Genomic DNA, 13,285 nt, shown 5'->3' with positions numbered 1-13,285 from the left:
AGTAGGAAGTCAATGCATGAATCATAGAATCATAGAATCATAGAATGGTCTGAGTTGGAAGGGACCCCAAGGATCATAGAGCTCCAACCCCCCTGCCACAGGCAGGGACACCAACCTCCAGGCCTGGATCTACACAAGGCTGCCCAGGGCCCCATCCAACCTGGCCTTGAACACCTCCAGGAACAGGGAATCCACTACCTCTCTGGGCAGCCTGTTCCAGCACCTCACCACTCTCTCTGTAAAAAAACTTCCCTCTAATATCTAATCTAAACCTTCCCTCCTTTAGCTTTAGTCCATTCCCCCTTGTCCTGCCATTATCTGCTCTTTTAAAAAGTCGAATCCCCTCCTGCCTATAAGCTCCCTTCAGGTACTGGAAGGCTGCAGTGAGGTCCCCCCGCAGCCTTCTCTTCTCCAGGCTGAACAAGCCCAGCTCCCTCAGCCTCTCTTTGTAGGGGAGGTGCTCCAGCCCTCGCATGCTACAAAAACTTTGTGCAAGAGAAAAGCTGTGAGGGAAGTTAAAAGACTGTGCCTATCCCCTGCCCTGTGTAGGCCCACTGGCCTATCTAGCTGTCTGTTCCAACTTTGAAGTTAGCTTTTTCCAAACCAGAATCGAAGCCGTAGCTGTACAACAATGGCTTTAAGCATCAGGCATAACCTGATGTGGGTGCTGCCAGTACACACTGTTTTCAGCCTTGAAGGAAATTTAACGGGAAATACGGGGAAAGCAGTTTGATGCAGAGAACATTTTCTTCATTTCTCTCCTCTTTCTACCTCCAATCAGTTGCTGACACATGCCTTATTTAATTTGGTTCACGTAATTAAAAGGCAGTGAGACAAAGCAGTTGGTGCCTGTATGTTATTTGTAAAATAACGTATCTATGTTTCTGTTATCTCAGCATATATAAAACTGTTTTCCTGGCATGTTTTTGCTGAGTTATCATTCTATTTCTACAGCTTAGGGAGACTTTGTATTGAAAGAAAGGGGAGGGAAGAAAGCTGAAGGAGTATCTGCCTGTGAACATAGATCTGAAATTAGAACATTCTGCTGCCTGAAATCAGGGTTTTTAACCTCGATTTCTAACCTGACATGACTTTAAAACATGCACGTGCTTACCTCTCAGATTTATACACATTATTTTCCTAAAAATAGGGAAAACTGATGTCTCATGTTCCAGTCTTTAGTAATATTTAGTAACCACTGGATCACAGAGGAAAAGTAGTCTTAGGAGCGTCAACTAGAGCTAAGTTAGTGGTTTGTCACACTAAACATGCAGACTGAAAAACAGGCAGGGCCCTGTGCAGACTGCAATGTAGTAAAGACATATAAGCTGGTCTTAATAATTAGCTGAGGTATCAAGAATCTGTGACAGCACAGTATTTACCCTATTTCCCTGAACTAAATTAACCAAACATTGCTATGTACTCTTCGTATCTGAGCAGTCTATTTAGAGCTGGTGTATTGCCATGGTACTGCTCTGCAGATGTCCTTTAGTAAGTCTGGTAGGCACAGAAAACTATCTTTTTAATAAGCACTAGATGGCCAGATGAAGGTCTTTCAAGGGTAAATAGCTTCTGATAGGTCAGTACAGCATACCATGAAGGATGCACTGACCTTATTTACTGTTTCTGCAAGGCAGCTGGGATCTGTAATGGCACATCCTTTCATTCCACTCTACAGAAAGTAACACTGAGTTCAGGATTTAGCTGAGGTTTAAAAGATGCTTCTGTGTGGCTGATTTCAGCTAGATAAATCACACTAAAGGTGTTACCCTGTGTCTATGTTGCAAAGTCCTCTTTCTAGGTGGTATGCTGAGTGGTAAGGGTGACTCATCCCTTCTAGACATAACCTTGGGCTAGAGACTCAGTAATAGGTAATTTTTAAATGAATACATTACTTGATGAGAGACCAGATATGAGTATAATGACTTGGGTATCCATATTATGTAATTTATTTGAAATGAACGTGTCATATATGACATACATGGCAAGTCAAAAGGAGAGCTCTGCTCTGTTCCAGGGCAAGTAAACACAGCTGTTTACAACAGCCATTACTGAAATAAAATCATTGCTTTTCAGAAACTCTTGACCAGGTTTTCTCTGATTTTTACTAACATCTCTCTGTACATAACATAATTTTTAACATATTACATTCCTCAGTCTTGGTATAATCCATAAATCAGTAGCCTTATCAGTGCATCATCCCTCTTTTTTTTTTTTAAATAAAGGTAAAGGGAGTGGCTATAACGTAAAACAAATGCTGTTAAAAATGTCTGTAACATCACCATGTTGTAACATGATTTACCTCTGAATGATCTTGCCTTTATTTTTGTTTCCATAATAAGAACCATTTGAAGATGCCCTCAAAAACCAGACATCTGAGGCTGTGCTGAGTAAATCCACCTCCACTGGATGCACCAGTCCTCTTTTATCCCGAGCAGCTGACTGGACTGTAGCCAAAGAGCTGAGCACAGAGCCGTGGTATCAAGGAGAGATGAGCAGGAAAGAAGCAGAACAGCTGTTAAAGAAATGTGGAGACTTCCTCGTGAGGAAGAGTACCACGAATCCTGGTTCCTATGTGCTGACAGGCATGCACAATGGACAAGCCAAGCATCTTCTTTTGGTGGACCCAGAAGGAACTGTAAGTGCTGACTCCTAAATAATACAGGAGGTTTCTGACTCTACCCATTTTCTCTAAGTGTGTTTAATCCTGCTCACATCTTATTCATGGCCGATCATAAATCCTCATATCTCTACTACGCCATCACATCTCTAATTCTTTCCCTGATGCATCACAGAAAAAAACACTGCATGGTTTCTGCACACTGTAGGGAGCTTTAGGGCCCTGATTTGACAGCAGGTTCAAGCTCTGGCCACTGCAGTACAGTCTTGGTCAAAAGTGCTGGTTCTTTATCCTTCTTGCTGAGAAGCTGCTGGTGGCTGTGCAAGTTCACCCAGGCTGTGCCCTGCCATTTCCAGGTGACGTCTCTGACAGTTGTGATATGAATCAGGCCCTCTGTGTTATCCTGCACATAAATCCAGTAGGCAACTGGGGTAAATGCTCTCCATCTCTTTCCTACATGGGGTCTCCCTTAGGTCACAAAGGGGACACCCCTCCCCCCGCCCCCCCAGCAGCAGGGTGGAGTGTGAATGGGGAGCTCCAGATTTCTGCAGATGTCCTGCCCTGCTTCTGGGGAGGAGAGAATGAAAGCATCACCGCCTGTTTCACTGTTGGCTTCTGGTAGCTGAGTGCAGGCGACTCCTTTTCATCTGTAAAAGACAACTTTGGATTACAAGCCTCAAAGTAAATGGGAGAGTCCTGTAAAGGAGATGGCCTGTTGGCGTCTGGTTCAGCTGGGACACCTGCAGCAAACCAGCCCATTTATGCCGGGCCTGCAGTCTGTACGCTGCGGGGAGCGATGCCCGTGGTACTCGTTGTAATTACAGTTGCCACACGAGGGCAGTCAAAGAATGGCTTTGCGCTGTCTTCGTGCCAACAGGCTGCTCCCGGCCTTGACCGGGCCCCCAGCCCGGGGAACTGGCCCTACGCTCCTTTGGGGGCTTCCTCCTACCTAAACTTTTGCCAGCAGCTTTGGATTTTTTTTGGCTCTGCGGCGGGGAACCCTAATCCTCCCTTCAACATAAACCCACGAAAGGGCTGTTAGGGGCTAATGGCTTCTGGGCCATCTCCCTCCTGTAGCCAAAGCACAGAGCCCCCCCTCCCATCTTTTCTGTGCTGCCTTGAAGAGCAGCACTAATTTGCGTAGGGACCTCCTTGTTCTCTGCACCTACCCCCTCCCTCAGCCCACTTGTGACGTGCTGCCGTGGTCCCCCAAAATGCTCTGAAGCTCCCCGCTCAGGAAGGCGCCGCTGGGTGACAGCGGTGTTTCTGCGGCCCTGTTTAGCTTAGCTGTGCCGGTGTGATCCCTGGGATCCTGAGCCACTCCATTTGTGACTTGTCAAGGGGGAGAATCACCCACAAAACGTCAGTGTGTAGCCAGCCGCAGCAGCGTGCCAGCGGCTTTGCAGCTCTTCCCCGTGGCCTCGGCCCGGTCATTTGTAAACATGGATGTACACAAAGGCAGCCTGAAGATTCATTTCACTCATGAGTTACCCGGTGACATGGTGCACCTCCTCGGCCTGTGTTTTCAGAGCAGAGGTAACGGTGCAGTTGCTTCCGCTCTCATCCAGCTGACAACAAAGAGATCTCTATTTCAGGTGAGGGATGCTTTAAATAGGGGGGCTGCAGGATGTTTGTGGGATCTAGAATTAGGGCTTGAACTCTGGTGATGGTAGAGCATATTGCTGATGGTGAGACAACTCTCAGTTGAATGGACTAGAAGTGTGTTAATCTGAATATAGATAACAAAAGCTAATGCTGGTTTGAAGATTTTTTTTGAAAAGATAGTTTTGAATGATTACACAGAGTGATGTTCAAAGCAGTACGGTTCAGAAATCAGGAGAGCCTGATGCAGCTACACACAGACTGGGCAGATAGCATCATTTGACATCAAAGCTGTTTGTTTCTTTTTTCCCCTCTGACATCCTGTGCTAAGTTTCTAGCAGTTTTGGCAGACCTCAGTAATGCAGTCTGAAATATCTCAAGTGAGGTGCCCACTGCTGCGTAAGCTGGCTCCAGAAAGTTTTAACAACAGTTGTTCTCTCCTTCTGAGAAAAGTTCAAGGAAAACAGGCAACACACCTCGCTTCACAGGAGTGCTCATGGGCTTTTGCATAAGGTGGAGTTGGTCCCATACAAATCTTTACTGTGTTTGCTTGAGAGGACCTCTGCACTGCCTATGGAAGCTGTATGCTCAAGTTGTTCTAAACGTAGGAAGGAAAGATTTTGTGAAGACCTGGTTAAATGATTAAAGAGTGCGTTGTAATACAGTTTTTGGTTGGTCTGTCCTTATCTTTGACTGTTTAACCTTGCACTACCATTTCCTCTTATCATGTGTGTAGTAATTAGCAGTAGGATGCTGGTGCATAGCACTTCTGGCAAATGTGCTAGACAAATGACGTTCTCCGCCCTGAAATGTTTCCGTTTTGAAGGCACAGGAGTGTCCTGTGCAGCACAGGGCAAACCCAAGCCAAGTGCACCTGGGGGCTGGAGCTCTCTCAGGGAAGGGAATTTTTCCAGCAACTGAAGAAGAAATTCTTTGCTGAGGAAAGCACAAAGATGCTGAGGCATGTGGCGAAGAGTTGGGTTCTGGCATCTCTGGAGGGACAACTCTTTCTAATGAAACAGGTGAAAACACTTGAAAGCAGCAGGTGGTCTCTTGAAGAAGACAATTTGATCTACGAATCTGGCTTGAAGTGAAACAAAGTGTTGTACAGAAAGTTTTCAAGCAGACCTATCATGGAAGAGTAATAGTAGCAGACTGACCCATGTGTTGCATGCAAAATATCTGGAGATAATAGAGGCAGAAAGAGACAAAACAGAAGCAAAATTCCACAAATGCCAATTTTTCACTGATTTTGATGGGAGAGGGGAATGTCTAAAACATAATTAACTGTGTCACCTTATTCTTAGACAATTTTAGGGAGAAGTTAAGGGGAAAAGTATTTTGCTCTTTAATCTGTCTTCTTGCATCCTTTTTTTTTTTTGAAGGTTCGTACAAAAGATCGTGTCTTTGACAGCATAAGTCATCTCATCAATCATCATCTTGAGAATAACTTGCCGATAGTTTCTTCTGGGAGTGAACTCTGCCTGCAGCAGCCTGTTGAGAGGAAACACTGACTCCAGAAAATTACTTTAGTTTCTGCTATTTGCAAGCTATAGATGGTGGAAATTGCAGATCTGAAAAAAAAACCATGTACATGAAAAAAAAAAAAAGCATATTCACATGTATTTTACCAGTATGTTTTCTTTAGGTTTAAGAAGCTGCATTTCATACAGTACACTTGAAAATTCTCAATGCTTTGTGTAGACATGAAGTCACAGCAGAAAGGATTTCTTAAAAAGTAATTTCAATAAAATTACTCAGATTCTCTAATGTGAATATTGATAGTGTATATATACACATTATATATATAAATACAGTATATATTTATATTTTTCAAGTCAGTCTGTTGATGGTATAGAACTATCTTCTGTGCCATGTGTTTTTACTAGAAGAAAAATGCCAGTTGTGATTGTTCAGATAAAAATAGAATTCTGCAGTCTCAATTTCTTGAGAAAATGAATATTAGGAATCTTACATCTGATTTTACCTAAGAAGCACAACTATGAGATTACAGATGGAATATGCTGATTAACCCTGGAATGAGCCTGAATTCAGCAACTTATATTCCAACTCAGAAATTAAGTATAAAATGTTTTTGAAAAGCATTATTCGGTGTCATTGATATCAAAAGCATTGTATCTTTCTGATGTCAACTTTCAATTCTTATATGATGCTACTTAAAATATTTGTATCTTGCTTTAACAACAATTTGCTGTGATCTCTCTGTGAATGAAGTGTGTGCATTTAGTTTTTCTAATGATAATAGAACAATATTCTGTAACTTTAGTTTATTAATTTGAGTGCTAAGGTTATTTATAGAAGTAGTTCTCTGCTTATGGTGAAGATCTAGGTGTCCTTGACTACCAGTCTCCAGTGAGATGCTGCATACCTATTAGGCAAGTTCAAATAACTTGTGTTTAATCGGTTTAGTGCAAGATGTACATGGTTGGTCAAAGACATATCTGAAAATATCTTTTTCTTCTTATGAACTGTGAAAACTATCATGACTCAGTGGTCAGTTTTGCATATGATGTCATTTGCATTTACCTACCAAAGGATAACTTGACTTTGGCCTTCAGCAAGTGATAGGTATTGCAAATATACTGCTGTTTTCTAAATACCAAATAGAAAAATACACTAAAGATGCATTTCTGGCAGAAATGCCCTTGGCTTTTGGTACTGGGAAAATGGTTTAAGGGAGGTTTGTACTTACTATTCAAATGCAAGCACTATGTGAAGCTATTTTGCTATTTTATGAAGCTTATGAAGCCAGAATCTATAGACACAGTTCCTGTAAAGGCAAAGTTTGTGCCAGACTCAGAACTTAGCCTTCAGCATTCCAAGGGTTTCTCTAGCATCAGTATCTCAAATCAGATCTTTAGACTTGATTTGTAAAGGCTAAGAGTCAGCAGGGTAAGTCAAGATTAAGCACCTGCCTAGCTCAAAGTAGGCAATATTTAAAGCTACTTAAAACTAGATTTGGATTTGAAAATTTGCTAAGTTTAAAAGATTACAACCAAATGTACCAAAAGTTTTGCTGAGCCTCAATGGGTTGTCCTTTTACCAAGGAGGCAATGGCAAGGGAAGGTGAGGAGATCTTACACCCCAAAGCAGTATCCATCAAAATGACTTTATTGAAGAGCATCTGTGTTTCACTGTATTCCAATTTGAAGTATCTCAGTTGCCACCTTCTTTGTCATATATAGCACTTGTAATTCCATGCTCCCACCTCCCTACAGTCATGTCCTGGGAAGTTTTTAGTGTGGTATCACTAGCTATAAGAAAAGGACTCTCTTGTGCTTCGAATGTTGTATTGATATAACATCATTAAGAGCCAGGTGCCTAACTCCTTTAGGTGCCTTCAAAAGTCCCACCTGCTGCCTATGTCTGTTCTAGATTGCTAGATATCCTGCCAGTGTATGCCTGGAAAAATGTGACAAGATAAGGCTGTATGAATGAAGACACTAAACATACACTGAAATGACCATCTACATTTTTTTACCAGTGTCCTAGCTGTAGCTTTAGTAACTTAGCAGCCATCTAACTGCGTGGTTTAGAAATTAAAGCAGGTGGCAAGGAGGCACAAAATGAAACAGCTTGACAGAAATATTAAATTCTCCAGACTACATTTCACAAACTCTGCCTCCAGGAAAATGTGGCTATTTTAAGCTCCTCTGTCAGTGCAGCCAATTTCCCCAGCTCGGCATGCCTATTGATGACGCAAAAGGTTGCACATAGTCTGATGCAGTTTGGTCCAAGGGAGCACCTTTGGACTGTGACAGTGCCCTGGTGCCCAAAGGGGCCAGGAGATCCTCTCTATTCAGGTGTGATGATCCAGAGGCTTTTCTAAGTGACCAAGAACCAAATCATCTCAAAGTTGTCCACAAGGAAGGGCATGTGGGCCAGACAATGCTCCTTTTGGGGATCCTGCCATTGATTTTTGTCACTGTCGCTCTTGTAGATTTAGCTTTTCCCCATATGAAAATGGTATAAAAACTGTACAGCCATGTAGGGAGCAGTTCCAAACCTGTTGTTGTTGAAGTCAAAGACTATTTTACACTGAGCTCAGCAACACTGAATTGGATCTGCTGGAGAGGCAGGGCTCATTTCTGTGAGAAGCCAACACTGCCAGCAATTAAAGAGACGTAGAGATTGTGAGATGGGCTCAAATGCTGTGCAGTTGGCTGAAAAACAGACAGCTGACAGCACAATTTGAGTCTTCTACTGTTTGCCTTTGGCTTTAAGTCCCCTAACCTTTTGTTTTTATTCTCTTTTGTACAGTCCCAAGGGCTACACACTTGTTGATGATAATTCAGTACCATGACTTCAAGGACTGGGGTTTTACTGAAAGAACATATTTACTAGACTCAATAGAAATAACTAAGATTAGACAATATTATGGTATCCTTTGATACCAGGGGATAGCTAAGAAGTCAGAACTGAAACTAAATAACCTCCAACATTTTCTACATTGTTTTTGAGTCCTATCTGGTTATCAGTTTTGATTGCAGTTGTGTCGCAACTATGTGAACTATGAGTAATGAAAATGCTTTAGATTCCTTTAAACAAAGAACTTTCAGGAGTGAACCAAATGCTTCTGGTTCATTTTATTGCAGATCGAGAATTACTAGGTTAACAAAATTTTCCAGTGAGGCTAGCATGATAGATTGGACGTTGAGTTACAGTCATATTCCCAAACTTTCGATTATTTCAGGTGCTGCAGAAGCAACAAAACCTCAAAGGTAGAAAATGTGATTTAAAAACTGAATTACCTTCTGATTACAATGGGAGTTTGCTCAGTGTGAGGACTCACAGTTTCCCTTCTCTAATGCAAGAAGACACCGTTCAAATTGACCATGCCTGGGAGAAGGCTGACTATAGGAGATGCCATTTCCATGGCTTACTGCTTGCCTCCCTGTAAGCCACGGAGGCATATAACCTGTCCATGGTGAGGACAGGTTATACGAAGTACCTTTCCTCCTCTTCAAGTCCTGCAGCACTCACACTGAGACACAACACCAGTTCTGCCAGAAGTCTCTCTGCCACACATGTTCACTACCAGCCTGAACAAAGGACGTAATCCTGCATCCAAGATTTGAGTGCAGAATGTGCACTATCACTGGAAGAAGACGTTTACTAATCATCTGGTAAAAGTCACCTGCCAGCACTAATTTTTCTGTATCCTGGGTCCATTCTTTTTCTTCTCTGCAGAATAATATGCTGACATTTCTTATCGTCATGGTCCCCAGGCATCATGCTGTGCAATAAGATGAGGAGAATTTATAAAATTTATACTACAGTGCAATTGCTGCTGGCACATCAAGTGCCAGATGCCAGCTACAATGTATTCATAACAGAATTGATGCATATTTAGATATTTTTAAGTAGCAAATGCTCCATTTGAAAACTAGCAGAGTTTTGCAGCCTCCAGGAAATTTACAGCTCTAAAGGGGAAATTTGGAGCTTGTGAATATTCTGACAAAGGTTACAAACCCTACTCTCAAGCTTTTGTTCTTAGCATCCAATGTCTATCTGCAGTAAGTGGTAGAAGCCAGAATTTATCTTAAGTACACTTTGTTTGCATAAGGTTGCATAAGTCTAAGCTGAAGTAACAGAAACACTTAGCTTTTTATTTTCCAGACATTTTCAGAGTATATCTGCATAAAATCCAAATTCAGATTCACGTTAGTGTACTGTCAAAAATATGTTGATTGGAATGGTCTTATTGCCCAAACCCAGGGTTGAACTCTCTCCAAATCTGTGCCTGCTCAAAGCTGTCAGGAGCTCTGTGCTCAGCCGTACTTTACTCACACATGTCATCTGTGGACCTTGCTGACATACAGAGCTGGAAGGGGGGCCGGCCTGTGGAGAAGGCAACAGGGACATACAGTTTGACTGCAGTTAATCAGAGGCTTTGACCAGGAAAGAAAAGCTGTCTTGGGAGACAAAAGCCCAGGGATAAGAAATGTGAATCCAGGAAAGGTGAGTCAATAGGTGTATAAACCACTAATGAGTATAGAGAGGTGTTGACAAATAGCAAACATGCTAATTAGTCGATAGGGTTAAGGCAGAATGTCTGGGGAGCGGGAGTGCAAAATACCTGGGCAATGCCTAACGATTATCTCTTTTTGAGACAGTTATGTTCATAAGCCCTGATCTATTCCTTTGCATCCTCCAACATAAGCATCTCATATGGCTTCCACTGAGAAAAAACAGGGCTTTTTTTTTTTTTCTTTTTCTTTTTTTTTTTAATCTCAGTAAGGGGGATAAGATTTCAGAGCCACACATTTCTAGCAAAAGGACCATATAGGGGAAAAGCTAAATAAAGAGTGTTTAAACCTTGTTTGACAACAGAACAGACTGTGGAAACCAAAGGAAGAAAGAAGCTAAAGCTGGGTGACTCATCCTAACCCACTTTGCGGGAGACAGCATGGATGACTCAGAAAAGAAAGGTAGCTTCAATTCTTTTGAGATCAAGATGAAGATTTGCGTTTTACGTAGCGAACTTGAAGGTCAAATAACGTGCAGGTCAGATGACAGCTTTTCCCAGTGGTCCTCCTTTTTATTCTGTGTGGCAAAACACACCAAACACACCCAGGCAAATACTCATTCAAAGTAAGTGAACTTTTTTATTAAATGAAGACTGTAAAGTTTATAATTGGTATATATCTGTGTCCTTTGTGGCTAGATTGGTGTGATAACCGCTTCTCAGTGAAGTCCTGCAGAGTCAATCCTTGATAGAAGCCAGGTTTCTTCTTTTGGGGTAAATGTTTTTCTTCGCATTGTGTGGGCAGCAATGACAAAACAAAAAAGCAACTACTTTGCTGTAAAAGGGAGTTTGACTGTAAATTTGTTATTTATTAATATTTATTACTTTTAGAAACATTTTTAACTGAGAATTGCAGGAAAAATAATGTATGTGGAAATATTGTGATCTTTTATATTCCCAACGACTTTTGTGAATCTCAAGTTTTTGCCTGTCCGCTGATTGTGGTATTCTGGTTATAGAGGCAAATTTTGTTTTTGAGGAAGTCCTTGAGCAACAGAATTTGGAATAAAAGTGTCATGCAACTGTTTTCTGATTATTCAGTTTGTATATGATTAACCAAAGTAATAAAATAATGAGCACTACTATCAAATTGAGATGCAAGTGGGCTTGAGTCTATTCTCCCACAGTTGGTTCCCTAAGGCCTAATTTGTTTCCTGGATTTTTTATTTACCTAAAGGAATACTCATTTTGTAGCAGAATAAATTAAATTCCACAGGGTTTACCTGGGTTTTGAATGTCAGTAAGTAATTCAACTACTCAGTAGAAACAGGGAAGAAAAATATCAAGAGGGCAAGGGCAGCCAACTCCATGGTCTTTCCATGGAGGATGACTGCAAGGACAAGATCCATGCAAGAGTTGCCACTCGGTGTAACGTGGTGAGAAGAAAGGCTACACATTAGAATTAAGCTTAGCTGGGCTCGTGTTCCTCAAAACCTCTTCCTCCACTTGTCTCCTTACAAAAGCCCTTCCATCTTACCCACTTGGAGAACAGCTGAGCCCAGAGATGCCCTGGGAAGTTACGTTGCTCTTGTGGAGAAGAAATGCAGCTCTGAAGGCAGCATGGGCACCAGCATACCTCTGCACCGTGCCTCCAGACCACTCCAGGTGCCAGGAGGCCTTAGGGCTGCAGCAAGTCACTGAAACCCCTGTTGACTGCTGCCACACCTGTGTCTGTTTTACCCTGAGAAGGGAGCATCTGCAGGCCTGGGGTGGCTGTGGGGGTCCACAGCTGTGCCTTTGGTTGCACTGGTGGGTTAAGTGGCAATGATACCAGCACAGCTACCCTCAGCAGACACCAGGTCCTCTCAGGACCCCAGCTTTTCGGCACTGTACACAGAGGTGTGTTTTCCATGTCTTTACTGGAGCAGCTGGAAATTACAAGCCTTGTAGGCAGTGCAACACCCTAATTACAGCTGCTTCTTGTGAGACGTGCTTTTCCAAGGGAGCAGCTGCGCACGGTGCTGCCGCAGCAGACAGTCCTCCAAGCAGGGGAGCCAGGGGACCGTGTCGGCTCCCAGGAAAGCAGGCCATGGGGGCAGAGCCTACTGCCTTCAGCTGCAAGGATGTTCCCACAGGTACTGCCTTCAGGCATGACACACGGAGTTTAAATGCACGTTTTTCATAGAAAGCCAACCCCTTTTTTTTCCAATTCATTGGAAAATGACTGCTACACAACAACTTTGGTTCAAAGGTCTGAGATTTAATTAAAAGTTTTCAAAATGTTTACGGTACCTAATGAGTTGAAAATACTCTGTCAGATTGTTGGCAATGAAACCCTTGGAAAGCATCTTGCAAAAGCTTTTTTTTTTTTCCTCCTAAGGTGATATGATTTGCATTTCCTTTGTAATCCAGAACCAAAATGAATATTCAAATTACTGAAATAACATGAATGAAACACCAGTCTTCTTTTTAAAACCAACTGGGAAAGGGAGACCTGATAAAAAGCTTCAATTCTGGCATATGTTTTAAGGAATTTTTAAAAATTTTAGGGTAAAAGAAGACATTCTCTATTGTTTTCCATGACATCTTCCTCATTGTTTATGGTGCACTGTTGTTAAGACTTTGGCTTCTTGTAATTTAAAATTTTGCTCTCAAATTTTCCAGAATCTGTGCTTTACCTAAGATATCCCAGTGGGATGTACCCACTGAGACTGTATCCACAACAGGTTTTTTCTCTTGAGTCATAAGTAAATTATGTCATCAGTGTTACACTTGAACCAATGAATCTTAGGAGCCTGCTTCAAATACAGCAGGGTAGTGAACTAATAAAATATCCCCACAGCTCCAATGTAAGAGAAGGAAGTCAAAGTAGAGTAAAAACTTCTTGTGTGCACATGCAATCCCATGGACTCCAGCAGTGGAGTTCCTTGCATCACTTGTGCCTTGCATCAGCTCTAACAACAGCTAAGGCTAGAATCCAGTTCCTAAATCTCACTTCTGTGTGCATGTTCTTGGACTCTGTCTATGAATAATATTCATGTTTTTCATCGAAATAGTGGAATCATGTAACATCC

The 13,285-nt window shown here is 42.1% G+C and overlaps 1 protein-coding gene across 1 annotated transcript in view; it reads left to right on the top strand.

Moving 5' to 3' along the window:
- The window catches only part of SHC3 (SHC adaptor protein 3), a gene marked incomplete at both ends in the record, with an annotated part of 57,509 nt that extends 51,773 nt beyond the window's left edge, over positions 1–5,736 (top strand). The window contains 2 exons of the mRNA XM_084278134.1: positions 2,343–2,638; positions 5,608–5,736. Of these exons, the coding sequence (XP_084134260.1) occupies positions 2,343–2,638; positions 5,608–5,736 (425 nt within the window). The remainder of the gene's footprint in view (positions 1–2,342; positions 2,639–5,607) is intronic.
- Positions 5,737–13,285: the final 7,549 nt, after the last annotated feature.

The sequence above is a fragment of the Gallinula chloropus genome (genome assembly GCF_964237585.1).
Source record: "Gallinula chloropus genome assembly, chromosome: Z".
Classification (NCBI taxonomy): Eukaryota; Metazoa; Chordata; class Aves; order Gruiformes; family Rallidae; genus Gallinula; species Gallinula chloropus.
The sequence above is the reverse complement of the archived record's forward strand: the minus strand, read 5'-3'. Positions and strand labels throughout refer to the sequence as shown.